Below are 23,992 nucleotides of genomic sequence, written 5' to 3' on the forward strand. Positions count from 1 at the left end.
TTGAGAAGACCAACAATGTGGCTCATCATTTAACTCACAAAACATCGATTATTTCTTCTAACTTTGAATGAGTATATGGATGTATTCCAGATTGGCTTTCTAATATTGTAAAGAATGACTTACTACCTTAATTTCTATTTTTGAGTTTATTTTCCTTTCCAAAAAAAAAAAAAAAAAGGTCTATGGGTTGATCATGAATTTTCAACAACTAAAGGGTCCTAAATGCTAATATGCGCAACAGCAGTACCCATTTCTGGAGGGCGTGGGCCCCAAGATATAAATCCGCGAACACCCCCACCCATTTCACCTCACTCAACGCTATCGCTATTGGCTTCAGCAAAGTTCTGTATTCTGCGAACCCTAGCTTTCCCTTATTCGAGCTAAATTCGCCAAACATTTACGGTGTTACGAGATTCCGTCCCAAATGATTCCGCTGTCATCGAAATTGTCCAGTCAAATTCGGTTTCTCATCCAGAGCTTGGATGACTCCGACTCGGGCTCCGACTTCGAATCGATTTTCCTAGAGCTCTGCGAGGTATGATCGCGTTTATGTAGATTCTTTGTGTCTCTTTCTGGTGCATGGATGAATTGCCCATTGTCGATGTTTCGATTCGGTAATCCAATTTGTTTATCTATAGTTGGATGAGGTATTGATGGTGAAGTTGAGTGGGATTTTGACGACTGGAGCTTTGTGTGGTGGTATGGAGTTTGAGTCGTCTTTATCTTCTTGGGTTCGAGGCTGTTTGTTTCTTTACATGAAATGGTGTTTTATGGGGTGGATTTGTTTGAATTCCGTGTTTGATGTTAAGATATGTTAAACATGTTTGCAAGAGAGGCTATTGATGTTCGCTTTCATATGAATATGATTACTTATGTGAGTAAAGTTACTGAAATTGCTCGTGCTCGCATTTATTTTATTTTTTCGACATTTTACTTGAATGGGATTTCGTTATGTTGCTTATGATTCAGATTTTAGAGCAAACAGTAGTGAGCTAGTTTTGTTGACACATCTGTTTTGAGTTGTTTTGATAATGACAGATGTGGATACTTTTTGGAAAATCCCCCAGCCACGTTAAAACTTAAAAGACAAACATAATTCTTGTCAATCATATCTTCGTCTTTGGTCTATATAACCGCATGTCGAACCGGTACCTATCTTCTTGAAGTAGTAATGATGGTCCCATAATTAGCTTGCCACAAAATAACCAAAATCAGGAGAATTGAAAATCTAGTTAACGTGACAGCACTTGGTTTCAATGTCTGGGCTGGTGGTTCCACCAAAATCCAAATTGTTTCACCACGAGGGAATAATTTAAGATATTACTCCAAAGCAGTAAAGCAGATAAAAACGTAAAGTAAAATATAAGAAAAATAAAATAGTAAAAAGTGGTTCGGAAAAAAATAAATTTAATGTTCATGTCCAGAACAATTTCAGTAATTGTTATTTTTTAAATCTTCATTGATACAATATGCATACTTATACAGTAATAGTTTTATATACTACTAATATTAATATCAATAGATTAAATGTGTAATTTGCCTTTCAATAAAAAAATTAAAAAATATGTATATGTTAAAAAAGAAAGCATGGTTTATTTTGAATTCGATCTCCCAGATGTGTATCAATCGCATAATTACTTGTTACTGAATTGCTCAATGGATCCGGATATACATAGTTGCAACTGCTTCAACCAGAGAAACAATGTTCATTAAAATTCTTAACTTTTTTTGTTTCAAAAAAAGGATGGAAGTCAGGTTCACTATCTACCACTATGATTACCCTGCTGCTGCTTCACTCTAGTAGCTTGCCTCCCCTTCAGACTCATATCCACTTTATATTTTTTGCTAATAAAGCTGATGTTTCTGAAGCTTGGTAAGAAATAAGAGAAAATGTAGTTATTCATTTCATATCTCTAAGTTTTAAATTTCTGCTATGTATCTTGACTATCTTCTGCATCTAGCAATATATTTTCTCCATCACGAGTTGAAAACGTACCTTTCCTCGTGTATGTCATAGCATTCTGTGTTGTTTGTGATCAATTTAAATTTTTTTAAAAAATCAGTTTGTGATGAATCTCATGATGCAAGTATCAAGATTTGTCTACTTTTTTTTTGTTATTTTTTTGATTGTCATTTTCTAGTGGCGTCTTTAAGAAGTTTCTGGGTTTATTCGTAGTAGTTACAGCCGCAGGCAACGTGGCTCAGATAGTGTTGAGGCACAACCCTTGCGAAAGGCCCACAACCTTTTGCAGGTCGCACATTGCACATAAGACGTGCAGTTAAAATTCAAGTCCACACACTATTTTTTTTATAACAAAAACGCTTCGCCAACCCACTGAAGTCAGCCCCCTTACCTAATGCCCAGAACTCTTTAATTAATTTTAATTAACCCTGCATGCATGTTGGAGTCTTTTTTTCTTTCTTTTGCTCCATGGTACCCTTGCGCTTCATGTCATTGTATTCAAGTTGTGGGTTATGATTCTAACAATGTTACATGTTGCAGTGTACTTCACATGGAACCGAAGGAAGCATATTGCTACTCCAAATCTGTTTGGATCACTTGAATACTTATCAGAAAGATTTGAAGAATATGCAGATGCATCCAATATTTGCTTCGTTGTTTAAACATATTATGGATAAACCTAATTTCAGCACAGTCCTCTGTCAATCATTGAGTACTGCAGCTATAAATGGAGAATATCTGCAGAATCTTTCTAATGGGTTGCACTTATCGCCATTAGAGAAAATGGGAATGGGCCTTGCTTTGTCTGATTCAGACAACCTTGAGATCAGAATGTGCGGTTAGTATTTTATCTTCCTAGACACCTGGATACGAGCATTGAAATTATTTGGTTGTGGAAGTGGTCTTGAATCTAAACAACTGAAGATTACAGTAAATAAAACTGTTGAGCTTAACCTTCTTTTCACTGTGCATTAAAGTAGTTCCATTTTTGTCATTGTCTTGCAGGGAAAAACTTTTGCATGAGTCAGATTACAGAATTGGGTGCCAATCCCGTGGCTTCAGATTCTTCTGAGCTAATTCAGCAAATTCTGGTGTTTCTTAGTCAATCCGAAGGTCTATCTAAGTATGTAGATTCGTTCATGCAAATGTTATCGCTTGTGCAATTGAAGGAGGGAGCCCAATTTATCTTAGCCCCTTTCCTTTCCGATGAATTGCGTGACGAAAATTTCTTCAGGTACTTTATTTGGGGGACTTGGTGTCAAAATCTCTCATAGCTGATTTGTTAGTGAGTGAGCTGTAAAAATAACCTTTCTCACCTCTCTCGTTTATTTAATGCAGGCATTTGGATTTATTCAATGAAGGTGATGAAGATGATTTTGATGCCATTCTAGCAGAAATGGAGAAGGAAAGTAGCATGGCTGATATGATGAATGAATTAGGCTATGGATGCACTGCCAATGTCTCACAATGCAAAGAAATGTTGTCTTTATTCTCCCCCCTTTCTGATGTCACCATTGCAAAGATACTTGGTACAATTGCCCGAACTTACGCAGGTCTTGATGACAGTCAAAATGTGTTCTCTACATTTTGTTCTGCACTTGGGGGTAATATTGCTTCAGAGCAACCGCCTCTGAACTCTTGGAATGTAGACGTACTAGTGGATTCAATAAAGCAGCTCGTAAGTTCTGTACTATGTTTCATATCAGTTTAGTGTATTTCAGTGATTCATTGCGTGGTAGTTAGTTCTAATTTTTGTCTCAGGCTCCTGGAATTAACTGGATAAATGTCATGGAGAAGCTGGACCACGAGAATTTTTATATCCCTAATGATACAGCATTTTCCTTTTTTATGTCCGTGTATAAATATGCATGCCAGGTATGCCTCCACACTCGGTCTTACTGGTTTTGATTCCCATCTTCTGTGAAAATCAATAATACTAACTTTATGAAATTGATGTTCTTTCCTGAAATATTCACTTTCCTTGCTAATTTTCTACATAATGCGCACATGTATAGATAGATAGCATCTTTTTGGTGTAGAAGATCCCTTGGTGCTCATTACGAGAAATGTTTCTATTTGCCTTTAAAAAAAGAAACAATAATATGATTTATGTGGAACTTGATTTTTCAGGACCCGTTTCCTCTTCATGCCATTTGCGGTTTTATTTGGAAGAATGTCGAGGGTCAGCTATCATTCTTAAAGTATGCCATCTCAATGCCACCTGAAGTGTTTACATTTGCACATTCTGAGAGGCAAATGGTATGTTTTCTTTAATATACAGTTACTGCATAACGCCGCTACTGCATGCCACATATTCTTAACTTTTTCTTCAAGAGCTTGCAAGGTGTATATTATTGAATCTGATCCATGCATATTAGCTTAAAAGTGGATACAAGTTTATGATAACTAATTTTCAACAATCCCGTTTCTTATACAGGTCTACGATGATGTTGTGACAGGGCATAAGTTTCCATCTGGTCTGTTAAATCATGCTTGGACCTGCCATGACCTCCTCGAGGTGTTATGCCAACTAGCTGAGAGGGGCCATGCAAATTTTGTGCGATCTGCTATTAAGAATCCTCTTAACCACTGCCCTGAAGTTTTGCTTATTGGGATGGCTCGTGTGAATGTACTTCATCTTAAATGAACTTTTATTATGTGTTCTGCCTTTTGTTGTGTAACTCATTATGTAACCCCTGATATTGCAGACGGCATATAATCTTATCCAGCACGAAGTGTCTTCTGCTGTTCTTCCTATGGTACTCAAAAATGTTTCAGGGAACAGTTTAATGCTTCATCTGTGGCATGACAACCCGAACATGTTGTTGCGAGGATTCATAGATGCCACGAACATTGATCCTGACAACTATAGTAGGATTCTGGATGCTTGCCAGGAATTAAAGGTAGATTTCTCACTTAATTTTGTTTCACAACATTCTAATTCATAATGAACTTCAAATAGTTTTGTACGTCGAAGGATGGTGTTGTTTGATGCAATAACAGGCAAACCTTATACAAGTTATTGATTACCAATGGCTCTTAAGGTCTTCCATGTGTTCCCTCAAATTTCTTCCGTATGATTCCTGGTTGGGATCTAGTTAACTTCTTGATTAGGATTTGTGACTTTAACTGCTGATAAGATTGATTGTATTTTATTAAGTTCATGTTCTGTCATTTCCTCATATTTTATTACTACTAGCATTTTGTTGCACGCATTGCGTGCTAACTTCATTTTTATAATAAAATTATATTTCAATTAAAGCCGACGAACAAAATTATTGTATTATATATTAAATACGAAAATTGGGGAGAAAAAAATAATTCAATGAAAAAAAAAGAAATCATAATTGAAGGAATTTTTTTTTTGAGATAGTGGATAAAAGCGGTTGAGTGTGTTCGGTGGTTTTTTTTTTTTAAGTGTGTGGGTGGTTTTTTTTAAAATTTATTTAATTATTTAAATTAGCATACCAAGAGACTAAGAGGTTCTTACATAATATATAGGAATAGATATATATATGTTGAATGCAATTTATGCTACCAACTGGCTGATTTCTATTTTTAATGTAGTAATGCGTATTTTTATGCCATCTGAGAGTTGCCTGGTACCGCCTGTTATTCTGCTACCGCACTGCAATAGCATCTCTTCCACCACATGTTACCACATTTCCTAGGAGTAGTTATGAAGTTTTTTTCGTGTTATTTGGTGGATTTGCGAAATATCTTTCCCTCTGTAAGCAGACACTTGAGATCAAACCCCCAGGAATAAAGTGATATTTAGTTTCGTATTTCATTATCGTTGTAGCAGTAGCGTTAGTTGATGTTTCTTCTTAACTTCGTTACAGATCCTATCTCCCGTATTGGATATGATTCCCTCTTATTTTGGAATTCGACTGGCTACCCTTGCTTCTAGAAAGGAATTCATGGATCTTGAAAACTGGTTGAGCAATAAATTAGTTGCATACAAAGATGCTTTCTATGAGGTAACTCCCTTTTTGTCTTAATAACACTTGTCCACCACCACTTGGGATCAAAGTATCTCTTGAGACCTTTAAAAGGAATAACGAACTTGACAATCTGCCACCAGTAACATTATGCTGATGTGGCTATCTGTCTCTTATAGTCTTGTACTTATTTTAGATGTCTGGAGTAATATAGAATAACAGATAAGTAATAGAAATTGTTTGCATGCTTTTTAGGAGTGCCTCAAGTTTCTAAAGGAGGTTCAGCTTGGAGCTCAGGATGTATCTTCTAATCGCTTTCACCCCATTGGCGCTCTTGTGAATACTTATTTGGAAGCATATCCCTCTTTCTTAAAGGTTTTGATATCCCGCTCTTCCCGCTTACTTTTGTATATCCAACTTGATCTTAATTGGCCTTAGCTGTTTACATGCTGGATCTGCAGGTCCTTCGGTCTCATGCTGGTGCCATTTCGTCCAGTCATTTGCCCGAGGAAATGGAAAAATTGCAAGCCACTACCATGCGTGGTAATACACGACTTAAAGATGGTGGAACTGCTGACTCTACCTCTTCTGATAGTTATGCTGATGATATTGAGAAAGAAGCAAATTCATACTTCCATCAAATGTTTTCGGGTCTGCTAGCAATTGATGCGATGATTCAAATGCTTACTCGTTTCAAGGAATCTCCGGAGAGAAGGTTTATGTCCAACCAAGATACCTGTCTTTATTTTTACCCAATCAATGTGCAATTTAAAACCCAACTGGTTGATAATTGGGATACTACGGTTATGAGCCTGGATTTTTTGCTTCGTCGATTTATTTTGGTTATTTATAAGCTGCCTTCGAGATACTCAAATGATACATTGATAGGACGATTGTGTCACCAATTAGTTATAGCTTTTGCAAGTGCAATTACAAGTTGAGGCTCAATTGAGAAAGCTGTTATTTTTAACAGGGAACAATTGATTTTTGAGTGCATGATTGCTAATCTATTCGAGGAGTACAAGTTCTTTTCTAAGTACCCTGAAAGGCAGTTGAAAATTGCCGCTGGTCTTTTTGGTGAGTCTTGTTTTACATTTTTTAAAATTAACCATGTTACTTATTCTAGCTAGTTTTCAGTGTCATATTTTTAGTTTTCATTTTGTTTATAGGCACTAATTCATTGTGACAGATGCACAAATGGCATAATGTATTTATGCATCAATTAATTTTTCTTTCTAGATTGGATGGTTAAATGTCAGATGTTAGGTTATCCTTTTGTGTTGTCATCCATTTTTTTGGTAAACTGATTACTTGAACATAGTTTTTATGCAAAGTCACTTCAGAATGGCCACATAAGTAGTTGTTTTTCACTTATTGAAATGTTAAAAATGCCGTTACATTTGTGTCATTCATGGAAAAAGGAGACTGACTGTCCAAGAAGGCATCTCCATCTGTTTGGGTTTTTCCATAAATAAGTCAGCACTGATTTAAGATATTCTGCATTTTTACATTGACTGAAAAGTGGGCTCCTATAGTCCTTTTCGATGCATAATTTCATAGTTTAGAGCCAGGCGAAATGGTGAGACAACAAGGTTAACCCAACTTAGCAGTTGTAGGTTTAACTATGTAACCTGACCAAACTTGGGTCGATTACTTGAACTGAGATAAAAAAAACTGATGCTTTATCTATATCTGTATTCCATTGGTGGAACTGAAATTATTGGAACAGTGGTATTTAGTGACTTTGAAATGGCTGTCCTGATTTCTTGTTTGGAGGAAAGTTGAATTTCTATTGAACTCAATTTTATAGGCTAAGGCAGACTCTTCAACTCACAAATATGCATAAACTCTCTTTTTTTTGTGTGGATAGGAAACAAAATTATACAATAAAGATATAAATGATGTTAATTTCAAAAAGTGAACTTGAGGTTCACACAGAAAGAGGTAAAACCAGAGGCATCTTAGCATAAAATAAGAACCCAATCGCTATACAAATATGTAACCGAAAAGTTTTTGAACTCCAGATTCTTCGCGATCCAAAACGGATCTGTGAATTTTATCTTGTCCCATCACTCACCAACCGATTCTTCTCCATTGCCAAAAATCCGCCTATTTCTCTACAACCGAACCAACCAACGTATACAATGGACCATCACCACCCAAAATTTTTTACCCCCCTACCTAGATTACAACCAAGATCTGCTGCGCCCTTCTACCTAGATTACAACCAAGATCTGCTGCGAATAAATCCCTAGTTGATCTCGGGGAAATCCAAACCAGTCCAACACCGCCAAAGCTCTGAATCTAAGAAAACTCGTAAAAGGACAATGAATGAGCAAATGGTCCTGTATCTCCACCTCTTGCGTAGTGCCTAAACAGTAAACACACCAACTTGGGCACAATGAACAATTGAAATTCCTTTTTTGCATCATCTTGCAAGTTGGTAATTTACCAAGCACAACAGTCCACGAAAACACTTGAACTTTTGACTGAATCGGCGCGTTCCAAATAGATTTAAAAAGAGGAAAAGAAGGGTAAATATCATCTAGGAAGAAAGATTCAAAGAAAGATTTTACATAAAAAAGCGCCGAAGAATCCCAAACTCATTTCCCACACATATATACACACAAATATGCATAAACTGGTTCATGCATATTTAATTTGTGTTCGTGAATTGTGATTGCTAGCTTAACTGGCTTACTCAAATTTGTTCTCTTGTTTCCTAAATTATGCGACGGACTCAACTTAAGGTGCTGCTCCTTGTTGGATTTGTCCATATTTATATTGAGTTTTTGGCATACCAAGTGCAACATGGTAATCTTTACTATGCTGTTATCATAAATTTGTAAATGTTCGCACTTAATTAGGCCACCACCTCTTTATTTTTTTATTTTTTTTTTGCACATTTTATGTATGAAGTTATTTGGTTTTCCTGACATGCTGTGGTCCTTTTGTATGTTTGTTACAGAGATTTCTCTGTTTAAGATTCTGAGCTGTTATTTGAAATAGATCTTGATCTGGATTCTCTTTCCAGGGTCACTCATCAAGCATCAACTCGTGACCCATCTCACCCTCGGTATCGCTTTGCGAGCTGTTTTAGATGCTCTGCGGAAACCTGCGGATTCAAAAGTTTGTTTATGTTCCTCATCTTATTTTTGTCAATTGACTCATTGTTTTGTTCATGAACTGACCAATGGCTTTTGTATCTTATGACATGTAGATGTTTGTTTTTGGGACTAAGGCGCTGGAACAGTTTGTTGACCGCCTCATTGAGTGGCCACAGTACTGCAATCATATTCTGCAAATATCTCATTTACGTGTTACGAACGGGGACCTCGTTACATTTATTGAGAGGGCACTCGCTAGGATTTCAGCAGCTCATACTGATCAAGACATTGTCCATAGTGACACTACAGATCTTCATCATGGTCCTATCCAGTCATCTTCTACTAACGTGGAGGTAGTGTATTGTTTATTACTCTGTTACATGCTCTGAACTTTCCACAGAAAAAAATTCAAGTTCAAGGATCAAATTTGATAGGTGAACTACTCAATGACATTGATGAAGTAGCAGTCAATGCAAAAACTGCCAATTGGAAAACTTGAGTCATGTTTTACATTTCACTTTTCTTGAAAGAGCGCATAAAATAATTTGAATTTTGACCATTTTTACGTGTAATAATGCGACATGGATGCAAATTTATCAGTAGAACTAGTGCTTTTGACTAGTTCAATCAACACTTCTACATATGCCTTAACAGAAATGTACTTCAAGGTGGCCCCTCCAAGATTTGCATTTCAAATGCCTATCCTTCTGGTTATGGGACCTTGATTTTGTTGGTTAACGATTGCTGGTGTTGGTCTTCTAACTCCTTTGGTAGTTAAATTACTTAAATAAAAATCACTGACCTTTGCCTTGCTAAATAATAACTTTTGTTTTGATTGGATTGCTTGTTATAACATGTTGTAACAACTATCGTTCCAGTGTCATTGTGTCAATTTTTTAGGCTGAAATCCTTGTGCCTTGCTCAGAATGCTAATTCTGCTATGTTATGACAATTACATCCACAGTCTCTCCTTATACTTTTGTACGAATTGCCACTTTGGACTCCATGATAATTGCTTTATATTCATTTGGTCGTCTCTTTTTTTGTGGTTGCTGGTGTTTCATTCTTAGTTCGAGCTATACATTTCATATCATAAACCATAATGTTTCTGGCCTTCTGGAAAAAGCTGTTAAATTTTGGTTATTGTTACGCTCTATTTTGCCTGTTGAGTTGGTTGAACCGAATGATAATTAAGTCAAGTGAAACTATTTTGAAAAGATGAGTTTTTCTTTTTGGGAATTTCTCTGCAATTTTTCTATCATTGATGGAATGTTCACACGGCCTTTATGTATTGTTGAAGTTAAGACTGTCATTTTCTGAGTGAGTTATATTCTGTTTCCCATTTTTTAGATTCCGAGCTCGTCTTTGTTGTTATCTGGACTGGGAAGTTCACAGACTGGGCCGCCAGTCACCCCTACAGTCCAACTTCCCCAAAGATCTACAAGTTCTTTAGATGAGAGAAAACCCCCCGTGGTGCTGTCTAATTACCTAAAGCCAGGACAATCAACTGCAGGGCAGCCTGCTGTTGCTCCTTCAAGTGATGCATCTGTCATTCAGAAGGCAAGTGATATAATTTCTCATCTACTATTACCATGGATATAATGAGTGTGTTTTAGTTTCCTTATATTTTTATTTGAGGTAAACTATACTGGCCAAACTTGCAGTCTCAGAGTTCCGTCGGTGCATTATCGCATGCTGCCTCTCCTGGTTTTCAACGCCCACCTCGAAATACCTCAACAAGTATTTTTATCCCCTCAGAGCATGTGATATACTTTTTAAGCTTGGTATCTTTAATTCAATGTTTATTCATTTTACAGGGTTTGGCTCTGCCTTAAACATCGAAACTCTTATCACAGCAGCAGAGAGAAGAGAGATTCCGATAGAGGTGCATTTTCTTGGTTGTGTTATGGATGCATTATTTGGGTGAAACTTTTTCCTAGTTGGTATCTCAGTCGTTGCTTATGCGTCTTACTTCTCATAATTTTCACAGATGATCTCCATCTTTTCATCCGATCTTTGCTAGTTTTCTGAGTTTGACCTGCCATTGGATGATTGTTTTGTCAATCTGAATTTCTTTCTTGCTCGTCTTGGTGATGAGCTGTCTTTCTTCCAGAAGCTATTTTCTGGGCGTTGTTTTTAACTGTCTGCACTCTAATATTTCATGTGCATAATATTTCTCACGACTGTTTCCCTAATAGTTCTATGACCTATCTTAGTTGGTCCTTTGCAGTTCTTGATTATTTTGTGATATTTACTTTTATTTTGGAACAGACTCCTGCTTCTGAAATTCAGGATAAGATATCTTTTATCATTAATAACTTGTCTGCTGCCAATATCGAGGCTAAAGCTAAAGAGTTTTCTGAGATTCTGAATGAGCGCTATTATCCCTGGTTTGCTCAGTATATGGTTATGAAGAGGTGAGAATTTTAATTTTCATTGTAATAACTACTGGGGTATATCTTTATCACTGAGAAACTGAAAACTCGTGTGTGGATTTTAGTTGAGAGTAATTTATTCCTTGATTTGCTCAATTTACCTTTTCGCCTGTGTCATCTGAACTAAGGGAAATTCGAAATTTTTTGAAAAGCAGTTCTAAACCTTGTGTTGGTTCTCATTCCTTTATCAACAGAGCAAGCATTGAGCCAAATTTTCATGATCTGTACTTAAAGTTCCTTGATAAAGTAAATCTGAAGTCTTTGAACAAAGAGGTTGTACAAGCCACTTACGAGAACTGCAAGGTTTGCATGACCCATAGATATATTCTTCATAAATTGTATCCCTTAAATGGTGTTTTATATGTGCCCTTTTAATTTTTCAGGTACTTCTAGGGTCAGAACTTATAAAGTCAAGTTCAGAAGAGCGTTCATTGCTGAAAAATTTAGGAAGCTGGCTTGGGAAGATTACTATTGGGAAAAATCAAGTTTTAAGGGCACGAGAGATTGATCCCAAATCTCTGATTGTGGAGGTATCTTCATTTTCTTCTTCTGTTTCCTTCTCATGTCAGCATGTGTATAAAGTCATCTTCTTTGTGACTCTTCTGTGACCTAGATTATCTTGTCCCTTCTTGATTTGAAGTTGATTTCATTCGGTGTATCGAACTATTTGCTATTTTTGCAGGCGTATGAGAAGGGACTTATGATTGCTGTCATTCCTTTTACATCCAAGGTATCATTCTTTAATTTTATGGTTGATGTTGCATCAGGTTAATATGTTGCATTTATCTTGTTGTTTTGCTCCAGATTTTGGAACCATGTTCTAACAGTCTAGCTTATCAACCTCCAAACCCTTGGACAATGGGTATACTTGGATTGCTTGTTGAGATTTATGCAATGCCTAATTTAAAAATAAATCTGAAGTTTGATATCGAGGTAAATCTTACGCGTAAATTTAGTGGTATTTTCCTTGAGGGGAAAAGTGCAAATATGAACACTCTAGCTATTTTCTTTTCATTTCCTTTTAGGTCCTGTTCAAGAACCTTGGTGTAGATTTAAAAGAAGTTACACCTACGTCTCTTCTCAAGGACAAAATTCGAGAAGTTGAAGGTAATCCTGATTTTTCCAATAAAGAAGTAGGATCTTCACAACCTCAGATGGTAAATGAGGTGAAGTCTGGAATAATACCTACACTCAACCAAGTTGAGCAACCACTTGATGTTGCTCCACCTCATCCGGGTGCTCATTCACATATCATATCTCAGGTGAGTCTTTGTGGATTGTTGCTTAATTTCCATGAAACACAGAAACACATTCTTTTTGGATTTTGAAGGTTCTTTTATGTTGTGTATTATCAGTATGCGGCTCCTCTTCATACTCCATCTGGCACATTGGCTGACGATGAGAAGTTGACAAGTCCGGGGGTAACTGAGCAGATTTCTTCTGCTCAAGGTCTTCCCCAGGGACAGTCCCAGTTTTCAGTTAACCAGGTTTGCTTAAATTTTTTATCCCTGCTTCCATAGCTGGATAGCTGTCATGGGTATTGACCTGATATATGCTATATTTGCTCTCTCAGATTCCAGTGCCAGCCTCTAATATGGAACAACAAGTTATTATCAATAAAAAACTCCATGCATTGGGTCTGTACTTGAATTTCCAGAGGTCAGATAATTTACTCATTGTTCAATTCTACTTCGTAAAAAATCAGTATTTCATGTTATATGATTGAACTTTTGTTTGGTTTAGTGTACTTCCAATTGCCATGGATAGAGCTATCACAGAGATAGTGTCCAGCATCGTGCAGCGAAGTGTTTCTATTGCAACTCAGACAACAAAGGAACTTGTTTTGAAGGTTTGCTTATATGAATTATTTCTTTACACATCTGAAAATCTATGTTTCGGTGTATGTTCATTCCAAAGTTCTAAACAAAAGTTCCACTCTATAATGGCAGGACTATGCTTTGGAGCCTGATGAAACCCTCATACGTAACGCAGCACATTTGATGGTTGCTAGGTTGGCTGGGAGTCTAGCACATGTGACATGCAAGGTAAAGCTGCACCTTTCCTTTACATGTAACTGGAATCATGATTGTTTGTTTCCCCCAAGGATTATTCCCTACATTGCATGTGTTTTAAGATTTATTTTGTTACTTTCAGGAACCTTTGCGTGGTTCAATATCAAGCCAGCTTAGGGGTTTGCTTCAGGGATTGAGCATATCGAATGAGCTTTTAGAGCAAGCGATTCAACTTGTGACCAATGACAATCTGGACCTTGGCTGTGCAGTGATTGAACAAGCTGCCACTGAAAAGGTTAGATGAATTGCTGATCCTTGTGACCACAAAAGTTTTTGAGTATCCCAAAAGTTTGACATCTTTATTCTGCCTACTTGGTTTTTGTGAGTCTTCTGAGATCAATTTTTCTCTTTGAGATAAAACTTGTCTACACTTTAATACCTGAGTTGATGAAATCTGATGTTTATTGCATGTTTTTGTATCTACTGATAAATGCTATGTTTAGAATGCTATATATTGTTGTTTCATTTTTCTGATGGAAATCGTGGACTAGAAACTTCTGTACAAGAAGTTGTTCGACCTCGAGCAAAGGGCAAAACATGGGAGTGAATAGGTGGGAAGTTATGGTCAATGTAAATGAAGTGAGAAAAAATAATTTTCACCATAGCAAAAAACATAGTAGATTCTAAAAAGTTACTAATTCTAAGACTTTGTTTTGTTTTGATGGGGTTCCAATATTATAAGCCGAAGTTAGCTGTCACGGGCTGGTTCTCTCATTAATAGCTACTCACTATTCATTTTCGGCAAATAGTAATAGTATGAATAAGTATTATAACTTCAATACTTCTGGCACAATTGTATTTATTGCATTGGAATTGACTTCTTTTGTTGCTGTTGTTTCCTTGTTGCATCATAATCCTATTGGTAGGCAATTCAAACCATTGATGGGGAAATTGCTCAGCAACTTACTATCAGGAGGAAACATAGAGAGGGTGCTGGTCTCACATATTTTGACTCTAGCCTGTATGCCCAAGGTCAAATGGGTGTTTTGCCGGACGCACTTCGCCCTAAACCTGGACGCCTGTCACACTCGCAGCAGCGTGTTTATGAGGTGGATTGCTTTGGCGCATGCCTAGAAAATCAATCAAATTGTTTCACATGGGAATTGGATTATACTGACTGGTGAATCCCTTTTGTGTTAATTTTAATTAGGATTTTGCTCGGTTACCGTGGCAGAATTGGTCCAGTCAGGGTTCAAATGCTGCACCTGTTATTCCCATTACTTCATCTGGCAGTGGGGGACTCTCTCGGCAATTTGTATCCGCATCTGACCAAATAACTGCTGGTATTTACACATCTGGCATTGCAAACGCAGGAATTAGTGCCATTCCCCAGAATCTGAAAATTGGTTATGAGGAGTTTGACGCCAATGCTTCTCATATTCCTAGGTTTCGTTTATTTCTATTCCTTTTCATTTTTTGTCATTAACTTTGAATTAAAGAACTAATTTACTTCCCCTCTTATGGGGATGTTTCAGTGCTTCCACTAATATTGCAACTGTTGATGCTTCTACTCTGCAAAGTCTTGAAAATGATGTTTCTTCGTTCCCCCTTACTTCGACACCTGAATTGCATTTGACAGGACCTTCTAATTATTTAAAAGTGAGTAATATTTCTATCAAAGTGCTACTGCTACTATTGTGAAGTTCACACCTTATGTGGGATTCTACATCTGCAGGAACCAGTGGCTTCGGTGCAGTCTGTTATTCCAACTTTGGCATCGGATCGTCTCGGAAGCAATGTTTTGGAGCCTTCGTTAACCACAGGCGATGCACTGGAGAAGTACCAGACTATTTCAGAGAAGGTAAATCTGGTATCCTAATTTTTCTTCTTGTATACGTATTTGGTATCAGTGTGATGACTAGAGGTTTCATGTTAAAATAGTAAGTGTCCAAGTAGCGGCAAAGGAATTAATATGATCTGCTTTGATTTTTTATAATGCTCTCTTCGTTGGTCCTTTTTCAGCTTGAAAATCTAGTGATTAGTGATGCCAAGGAGACAGAAATCCAGGTAACTACCTACCCCCAGAAGTGTTAATTCTCTCGTTTCTTCCTACGTATTGGTTGTAAATTTGTTTTCGTCAAAGCATTTTCACATTTGTGATTCGGATTCTTTACCCGAGTGTACCTGTTTTTTGTTTGTAGGGAGTTATAGCTGAGGTTCCCGCTGTCATCCTCAGGTGCATAAGCCGAGACGAGGCTGCTTTGGCAGTTGCCCAAAAGGTGTGATTTTCTGGATTCTTATTTGATTGTTACCTGAAAAAAAGAAAATATTGATATGTTAATTCCTACTAATTGTGCAGTCTTTCAAGGGCTTGTATGAAAACGCAGCAAACCGAGCTCATGTCAGTGCTCATCTAGCAATCTTGGCTGCCATTCGTGATGTTAGCAAGCTTGTTGTTAAGGAGCTCACTAGTTGGGTATGTCATTAGATTTTAAATTACAGTTAATTAAATTTGATCTTCTTGCCGGATACCTTGGAATTGGTAATTATTTTTGTGCAGTATTTTGGTATAGTTTTTGCATTTTTGAACTAATTGGCTTTGACAAATGCTGGTTCTAGAATTGTTTTAGTTTGTATTTTGAAATTGTTTTTATTTTTGGTGCATGATTATTTTGATGTCAGACTTGAAAAGTTGTATTCTCGTTGTTTTGATCTCCTTCGCGTGGTATTTCCCGGCCCCACAAATAAATTTAGGCATTAGTAGGGTATTACATTGATATGTTTTTCCACATTTTGTGTCTCCCTACGTAAATCATTACTTTTTATTCAACCGTTCATCACTTCCAAAAATGATTATTGTTATCTTATGTTCTAACCCGAGGAGCGAGTTCTTAGAATTTTAAAATATCTTATATCATGATTTGATAACATTATTAGACAATATTAAACATTCATTTTATTCTCGCAAAACAGTTATTTGAAATTATTTATCTAAAATTCTAAATGCATTTCTCTAAAACCCACAAATGTATCTGAACAACACAAATATTGCCTTGTGCCCTCTTACATTGTAATACAGTAGGATACTGAGGATTTATGATGAAAAACGTTCGGTTTCATGCCACAATTTAATCCCAATTTATGGTAGTATTGTACATTCATCAACATGATGTGAAATACTGGAGATAAGAAGCCAATGTAAAATTGCAGTATCTTCTCTTTAACTTCAAGTTTGCATATCATTTGAAAAAAAAGTATGGATCTGTGGACTGTTCTGTTTCTATATGGAAAAGCTACGGTATGTTTGTTTTATTTCTCAAAACCAAAAAATTTCCTTTTCCTGAATCAAGTACATACTATTGTTTTTTTTCCTCTAACAAATATTCCCCACCTTTTCACATTTGCAACACAGTTCTTAACTTTTTGGTTTTTCAATTTCCCAAAATATTCTGTCATTATATCACATCATAATTCAAAATATACTGTTTTAAATTTTGTTATAATCTGGCATGACTTGACATCTATAGTGTTAAAATCAGGCATTTGTAGTGAGAAAATCTGTTCTCCGTATTATATTTTCTGTACACGAATTCTGCTATTTATACATTTCTAATGAAGGATATATGTTACTACTAAAAATATGCAGAGCACGACTTCAAACTAACAACTCTGTTTGAACAGTGTAACAACGTAATTTTGCCAAAGCAAAGCCAAATATGCATTTTTTTCCCCGAACGAAGCTTTCAGAACTCTCATACTAAAACAAGAGATTCTGCAAGTGTTAATTCAATTCTTTTTGTGTTTTGACAGGTAATGTACTCTGATGAGGACCGGAAGTTCAATAAGGATATCACTGTTGGTCTTATTGGCAGTGAATTATTAAATCTTGCTGAATATAACGTCTATATGGCAAAGCTTATTGATGCGGGAAGGAATAGTATGTGTCTAATTGCTTAATTCCACTAGCATTATCAGTGACATTAATGAAATGCAACTCACTCTGTTTATCTTGCAGAGGCTGCCACAGAATTTGCCATTTCTCTTATCCAAACATTGGTTGTCAATGATTCTAAAGTGATATCAGAACTACACAATCTTGTTGATGCTCTGGCAAAGGCACTCGTTTGCTCCATTTTTCTCTTGCATACTACATCTTGCTCATTATGAGATCCTGACAAATTTTTCTCGTACTTTTTAGCTTGCTGCAAGGCCAGGATCTCCCGAGTCACTGCAACAGCTAGTTGAGATCGCTAAGAACCCTTCCGCAAATCCTACAACTTTGCCTACTGTGATTGTTGGGAAGGAAGACAATGTGAGATCATCTAAAGACAAAAAGGTTTTTGAAGTGACTTTTTTCTTGCTCCTCCTCAGACTATGTAATCAATATTTATCCCTATACATTAAATTTCCTGTTCTGAACAGGCCTCTGGGATACCTGGGTCGAGCAGGGAAGACTACTCGGCCACAGAATTGGTGGAACCAGATCCCGCTGGTCTGCATGAGCAGGTGCTAGCCGTAATTTGTCCTTTTAAATGATTTTTGCTGAAATACATCAACATTTGTGATGCTATTCGTTCTTTTACCCCATTTTTTTAAAGTGACGGTGATATAATTCTAGGGTTTGGCAATTTTTTTTCAAAATCATGCTTGCAATCTATAACAGCACGTTGACCTTTGTATCGTCATCCCTACTAGTGTTTCATCTCACTGTCAATGCTATGCTCTTGGCATTTGCATCATCTTGTTTGTTTGTTGTCAATGGCCAAACGCTTCTCAGTATGTTACTAATTCCTCCAGTCTCACCTGTAAACCAAAGAGTTATCGAGTGTCCCATGTTCAACATTTCCTCTGTTCAAGCCTCAAACTTTTTCTAGATTCGGAATGAGAATGCTTTGATATAGAGTGTGGCTTACATCAGCTCTAACATATCCAAAGGGGGATTATGGAACAAACGAAGCTATTTTACTCCTGTGTTTTCTGCTGAAAATATAACTCGTTTCTGCGTGCTTGTTTTATGTTTTGCTATCAAGAAAGCTGGTCTTTTTTGGGTTGATGTGTAACCGCGAGGTTGTTTCTTTGGTTCAAAGCTTTGGGGGAGTTGGTCTTGGTTTGGGTATCCCCGAGATCAGCTTGGGATTTATTTGTAGCTTCCTAATCTAGGTAGGAGGGTAAGAATGTTTTGGGCGGAAATAGTCCATTGTATATGTTTGGTTGGAGAGAAATATGAGGATTTTTGACAAAGGGGAAGACTCGGTTGGTGATTTCTGGGACAAGATAAAATTCACGGTTCCGTTTTGGATTTCGAAGTATGCGAAGTTCAAAACTTCTCGGTTACAGATTTGTATAGGGATTGGAGTCTTATTTTATGCTAAGATGACTCCGGTTTTTACCTCATTTTTTGTGATTTTTTGGTCCACTTTTTGCTATTAATCTGGTTTATATCTTATTAATATATTTTTCGTTTCCTATATTACTTGGTCAAGCCAAAAAGATTGCGGACTGGTTTTTGGAACTATTAGCTTTAAATAAGCTCTGATATGAAAATCAAATGATCTTTTTAATGCATTAGTGGCTAGCTTCTTCGAGAAATAAAAGTTAATATTTTATTACACTTTAGAAAGACTTGGTCGCAGACTGGGCAATACCAATTCTTCAAATTTCCATGGATTTTTATAATACAGTACATTTTTTAAGAATATTTCCATGCTTCTGAGTTTTTTCCTTGGATTATGCTATGTGCATAGGTTTCCATGCTGTTTGCAGAGTGGTACCAAATATGTGAACTTCCCGGAGCAAATGATGCAGCTTGCGCTCGTTATGTCTTGCACTTACAGCAGAGGGGCCTGCTTAATGGAGATGACACCTCAGAGCATTTTTTCCGCCGGCTTATGGTGAAGTTCCTCGTATTTTCAGTCGCGATATTTATAAATGGATTAAGAATTTTGAATTCAACATGCTTCAATTTCAGGAACTTTCAGTGTCACACTGCTTATCTTCTGAGGTGATTAATTCTAGCTCTTCCCAGTCACATTTGGGACAACCTTTGTCATTCCTTGCTATTGACATCTACGCGAAATTGGTCTTCTCAATTCTGAAGGTAGCATCATTTTCTTGGGCATTTCAAAAAATTAATGTTTACGGTTATACTCTGCTTCGCTGACTGTGTTCTCATTTTGTAACACTATCTTTTCTTACTAGAACTTATTGTGTGTGTTAACTACTATGTCTTGATATTTTTCAGTTCTTCCCTGTCGATCACGGGCCTAGTAAACTCTCTCTTTTGCTTAAGGTATGTATTTCTCCGTCAAATGATGAAAAAATTGTATTTTTTAATTGCTTATCTAGTTTTAATTTACTCAATTACTGGTTTTTGTAGATTCTTGCTGTGACTGTGAAGTTTATCCAAAAAGATGCTGCAGAGAAGCAATCCTCGTTTAATCCCAGGCCATATTTTAGGTTGTTTATTAACTGGTTGTTGGATTTGTGTTCCTTGGACCCAGTTTTTGATGGCACAAATTTCCAGGTATCCTGCATGTGTCATCACCACCTCATCACCAATTTTAATTGTGAATATTTTGACTTCTGTTTCTGATTGTGGGCATAAATCAAAATGTTAAACTTTGAGGGTTGTCTGCTAGTTCGGGCTGGATTTAACCTTTCACATTTTACTCAGGTTTTGACTGCTTTAGCAAATGCTTTCCATGCTCTTCAGCCTCTCAAGATTCCAGGGTTCAGGTCTGTTTGTTTATTCTACACCAGCATATTTGATGATTCAGTTTAGGCACTAGTTTGGAACATGATTATCAAAAGCGAAAGCCACGGTACATTACATGAAGAACATATAGTTCATGCACAAGATGCAAAGCATGGTTAAATATTTGGAGGGAAATTCATCAGATGCAACCAATTTCTATTATTGAAGATAAGTGAACAAATACACGTTAGATATAGCAACTTTGTTTTCAAAGATTCGATTCCTTTCCTTTGTTTCTGCAAGAGGTTGTGAGGATTGACTTGTTGAACTGCTAATGAAATACATGGTTTACTTAAAAAAAGAAAAAAGCAAATACACATCAGTCTATTATTGAAATATATGTTTTTAAGTTATTGGTCACTTCATTATTGCTCTTCTGCACATTCTTGGGAAATATATGTTCTGAGTTATTGGTTCTCATTATTGCTCTGCAAGCTGGTGGATCTAGATTTTTACTAAATCACGTGTTTTCTAGTCACGATTAACTTTTAATTTGCTTTCAGCTTTGCTTGGCTCGAGTTGGTGAGTCATAGAAGTTTCATGCCAAAATTACTCACGGTAAATGCTCAGAAGGGATGGCCTTATTTTCAAAGACTTCTGGTAGACTTATTCCAGTTCATGGAGCCATTCCTGAGACTTGCTGACCTGGGAGAGCCGGTAGGTCTTCATATGGTGACAATTTTCCTCTTTTGGTGCTCCTTATACCGGAATATGATAATTCAGTGGATCCTTTCTTTTTTTTTTCTTTTGTAATTTTTGTTTTTGCTGTCATTCAGATACAATTTCTTTATAAAGGGACACTGAGGGTCTTGTTGGTTCTACTCCATGATTTCCCAGAGTTCCTTTGTGATTATCATTTCAGCTTCTGTGATGTCATTCCACCAAGTTGCATACAGATGCGAAATATAATCCTCAGTGCATTTCCTCGCAATATGAGGTTGCCTGATCCATCTACCCCCAATTTAAAGGTTTGTACCTTATCTTGATTCTGTATGTTTTCTTCTTTGATTGTGGATTAAATTCTGAACTGAGATATAATATATATTTTCAGATTGACCTACTGGCAGAAATCAGTCATACTCCACGAATTCTCTCTGAGGTTGATGCAGCTCTTAAAGCAAAGCAGATCAAGAATGACGTGGATGAGTATCTCAAGGTAAACAAGAAAGAAACTGAGCACAATTTTGAGGAAATATTTATGGGGGAGATTTGACTGTTTGGATGGTGTACAAGTTTCGATGTGCAAGTTGGGAAACAGAATGGAGGCACTGACTTTTTGTAGCTGTCCACTGATCAGTGTTAAACCAGATGTTTCATAAATTCATGCTTCAATATCCATGTTCTTAGTTTCCTTTTGTCCTTGTATGTACAGACAAGGCAGCAAGGGTCTTCATTTCTCACTGAATTGAAGCAGAAGCTTTTGCTTACTCCATCTGAAGGAGCTCGGTCTGGGAGTCGTTACAACGTTCCTCTCATGAACGCTCTTGTCCTTTATGTTGGGATGCAGGTATGCCATTTCTTACTTTTAACCCTTGTAAATGCAGGTAAGCAAATCGGGAAAATATCAATGGAAATGCCTTCTTTTGTCTTTGTCGTCATGCTTGATAAATGTATCTCTGCCTACCCATTTTCATTTCTAAAAACCTTCTGGAATCTCACTGTAGGCCATCCAACAGCTGCAATCTAGAGTCCCACCATACACGCAATCCATGGCTAGTATGACCGCGTTCTTGGTTAGTGCTGCTCTGGACATTTTCCAGACCTTGATATTCGATCTGGACTCAGAGGGCCGTTACCTGTTCTTGAATGCTATCGGGAACCAGTTGCGCTATCCAAACAACCACACTCATTACTTCTCTTTCATCCTTCTTTACCTGTTTAACGAATCAAATCAGGTGTGTATAGTTTCTGTGCCTTACTTAACAGGGAGAGTCGGTTCTTGAATTTTGAGTGCTCAGAAAGTGATGGCAAAATTTGATGATTTGTTGCTAATGAATATATTCGAGCAGGAAATAATTCAGGAGCAAATCACCCGGGTCCTTCTTGAACGACTGATTGTTAATAGGCCTCATCCTTGGGGACTTCTAATTACGTTCATTGAGCTCATCAAGGTACTTAATCTATTAGCTGCAGTATAGAGGTAGCGTTTGTGAGATCTCCTAGGAAGCTCTCCCCAACACTACTATAAGACCACTTTTGCAAGAACCAAACCCGATGTGGCCCTCAAAACTTCACTTAGATGTCACATATGTTGTATGCCTTCCCTCCAAGTCCGACCCGAAAACGTGATTTACATAATTTCCGATTATGGTTAATTGGCTATAACCTGCATTGATCAATTATCGCTATTCTACCTGTTGAACAGAATCCCCGATACAATTTCTGGAGCCGGTCTTTTACGAGGTGTGCGCCTGAGATTGAGAAGCTTTTCGAATCAGTGTCAAGGTCATGTGGGGGTCCAAAACCAGTCGACGAGAACGTGGTTTCGGGCGGCATTCCGGACAATATGCACTAAAAGCTTAGTTGTAAATTGTTGAAATACCCTAGTTCCAAGTAGATTCCACCATAGTTTCCATGCCTTTAGGTCTCTCCGTTTCCCCACGTTTTCGATTAAATGTTTTCATTTTTCTACGGCCTTAATTATTGTTGATGTTATTGTTGCCACAATTCATTTATTATTTTTCGTTATGTACATTTTCTGGGGTGTGAATTCCCTTGAATCATGGGGACAGAGACTCAATTGTTCGATTTTTATTTATTGATCTATTACCATTAGCCCTGTTTTTAAAATATTAACTTAATAATTATATAATTACTGTCTATGTTTAAACGAATGAGAAGTAATAAAAAAAGTTATATATTTTTACTATATTATAAAACTTCAACCTCACATAGAAACCGATTTGGTTTGACTTGTTTACATCAAAATTAAATTATCAGTTTACCTTAAAAAATTGCACTTTATTTTATATTATCTCTAGGTAAAATAGTCAGTATAAATACACATCTTTTCACGTTATCATGTGTAACTTCAAATTTGAAATTCAAATTTGTAGAAAATAATTACCTCTCTTTTTCATGTCATTCTTTCATAAAGATTACTTGATTTGGTCTTTATTTGTGTGTGCATCTTTCTACTAGTCTATATAGAAAAGAAGGGATAATAGCCAAAATAGTTTGTAAGTTTGTTTGTTTTGTGTTTTGGCCTTTTAAGTAATAAATTTTTGATTTTGGTCCCATAAGTTAGGATATTTTTGGTTTTTAGTTTTTTTCACGTAGCGACGTAAGCATCATCGTTTTTCAGTGTCACGAAAGTATTTGCAATCGTCACATTAATATTTTTCGATATCACGTTAACACTCCATTAAAAATAGACTAAAACCAAAACATAACTTAACTTATATGATTAAAATATCCAAAATTGAATAGTTACAAGATCAAAACACAAAATGTGCAATTTTGGCTGTATTCCTTAAATAAAATTATTTGACAAAAAAGGATGGCACAGATGGGCATGGATAAGTCATCTTGGCGTTAAATGCCATCACAACAAACCTGGTAGACGACTTCCCTTGGCCCAATAAAGGAAAACCTGGGCCCAACTAATTTAATATCGAGGCCATATAGAAATGGGCCTTCGACCCAGCTTATCATCTTCCAAAAAATCATTCTGCTATTTTAGACAACTAGCAGGCTTTCTTTTTCTTTAGTTTTCATATTTTCCAATTTCCAGTGTGAAGATCATTCATAGCCAACATAATGCGTATTCGTATCATTTCA

At 36.7% G+C, this 23,992-nt stretch overlaps 1 protein-coding gene across 2 annotated transcripts; it reads left to right on the plus strand.

Annotated features, from left to right (window-relative positions):
• Window positions 1-313: 313 nt before the first annotated feature.
• Window positions 314-22,906, plus strand: LOC140884519 (uncharacterized). Of its 2 annotated transcripts, none has more exons than XM_073291293.1 (51): window positions 314-535; window positions 2,504-2,801; window positions 2,969-3,197; window positions 3,302-3,641; window positions 3,725-3,838; window positions 4,094-4,222; window positions 4,401-4,592; window positions 4,672-4,866; window positions 5,806-5,943; window positions 6,160-6,279; window positions 6,366-6,619; window positions 6,878-6,981; window positions 8,939-9,033; window positions 9,125-9,364; window positions 10,362-10,571; window positions 10,676-10,751; window positions 10,829-10,896; window positions 11,283-11,428; window positions 11,641-11,749; window positions 11,830-11,976; window positions 12,129-12,176; window positions 12,251-12,379; window positions 12,472-12,708; window positions 12,802-12,933; window positions 13,020-13,105; window positions 13,190-13,295; window positions 13,396-13,491; window positions 13,601-13,753; window positions 14,385-14,567; window positions 14,669-14,904; window positions 14,994-15,117; window positions 15,194-15,319; window positions 15,481-15,525; window positions 15,660-15,737; window positions 15,818-15,934; window positions 17,269-17,395; window positions 17,474-17,574; window positions 17,657-17,794; window positions 17,881-17,964; window positions 19,203-19,349; window positions 19,427-19,555; window positions 19,700-19,747; window positions 19,835-19,981; window positions 20,132-20,193; window positions 20,716-20,869; window positions 20,989-21,180; window positions 21,264-21,368; window positions 21,585-21,719; window positions 21,877-22,107; window positions 22,222-22,323; window positions 22,578-22,906. In XM_073291293.1, the coding sequence occupies exons 1-51, from the start codon at window positions 425-427 to the stop codon at window positions 22,725-22,727; spliced, it is 7,263 nt and encodes a 2,420-aa protein (XP_073147394.1). In that variant the 5' UTR covers window positions 314-424; the 3' UTR covers window positions 22,728-22,906. The 2 variants fall into 2 exon arrangements, with proteins under 2 accessions (XP_073147394.1, XP_073147395.1); XM_073291294.1 differs by having other exon boundaries at window positions 10,682-10,751.
• The last annotated feature ends 1,086 nt before the right edge of the window (window positions 22,907-23,992 follow it).

This window comes from Henckelia pumila, chromosome 2 (assembly GCF_033568475.1).
Source record: "Henckelia pumila isolate YLH828 chromosome 2, ASM3356847v2, whole genome shotgun sequence".
NCBI classification, from domain to species: domain Eukaryota; kingdom Viridiplantae; phylum Streptophyta; class Magnoliopsida; order Lamiales; family Gesneriaceae; genus Henckelia; species Henckelia pumila.

Coding starts and splice junctions, on each gene's coding strand:
- LOC140884519 (XM_073291293.1), top strand. CDS start 425: ATGATTCCGCTGTCATCGAAATTGTCCAGTCAAATTCGGTTTCTCATC. Junction 10,572..10,675: donor ATGCATCTGTCATTCAGAAG/GCAAGTGATATA, acceptor CCAAACTTGCAG/TCTCAGAGTTCCGTCGGTGC. Junction 15,738..15,817: donor CTTTGGCAGTTGCCCAAAAG/GTGTGATTTTCT, acceptor CTAATTGTGCAG/TCTTTCAAGGGCTTGTATGA.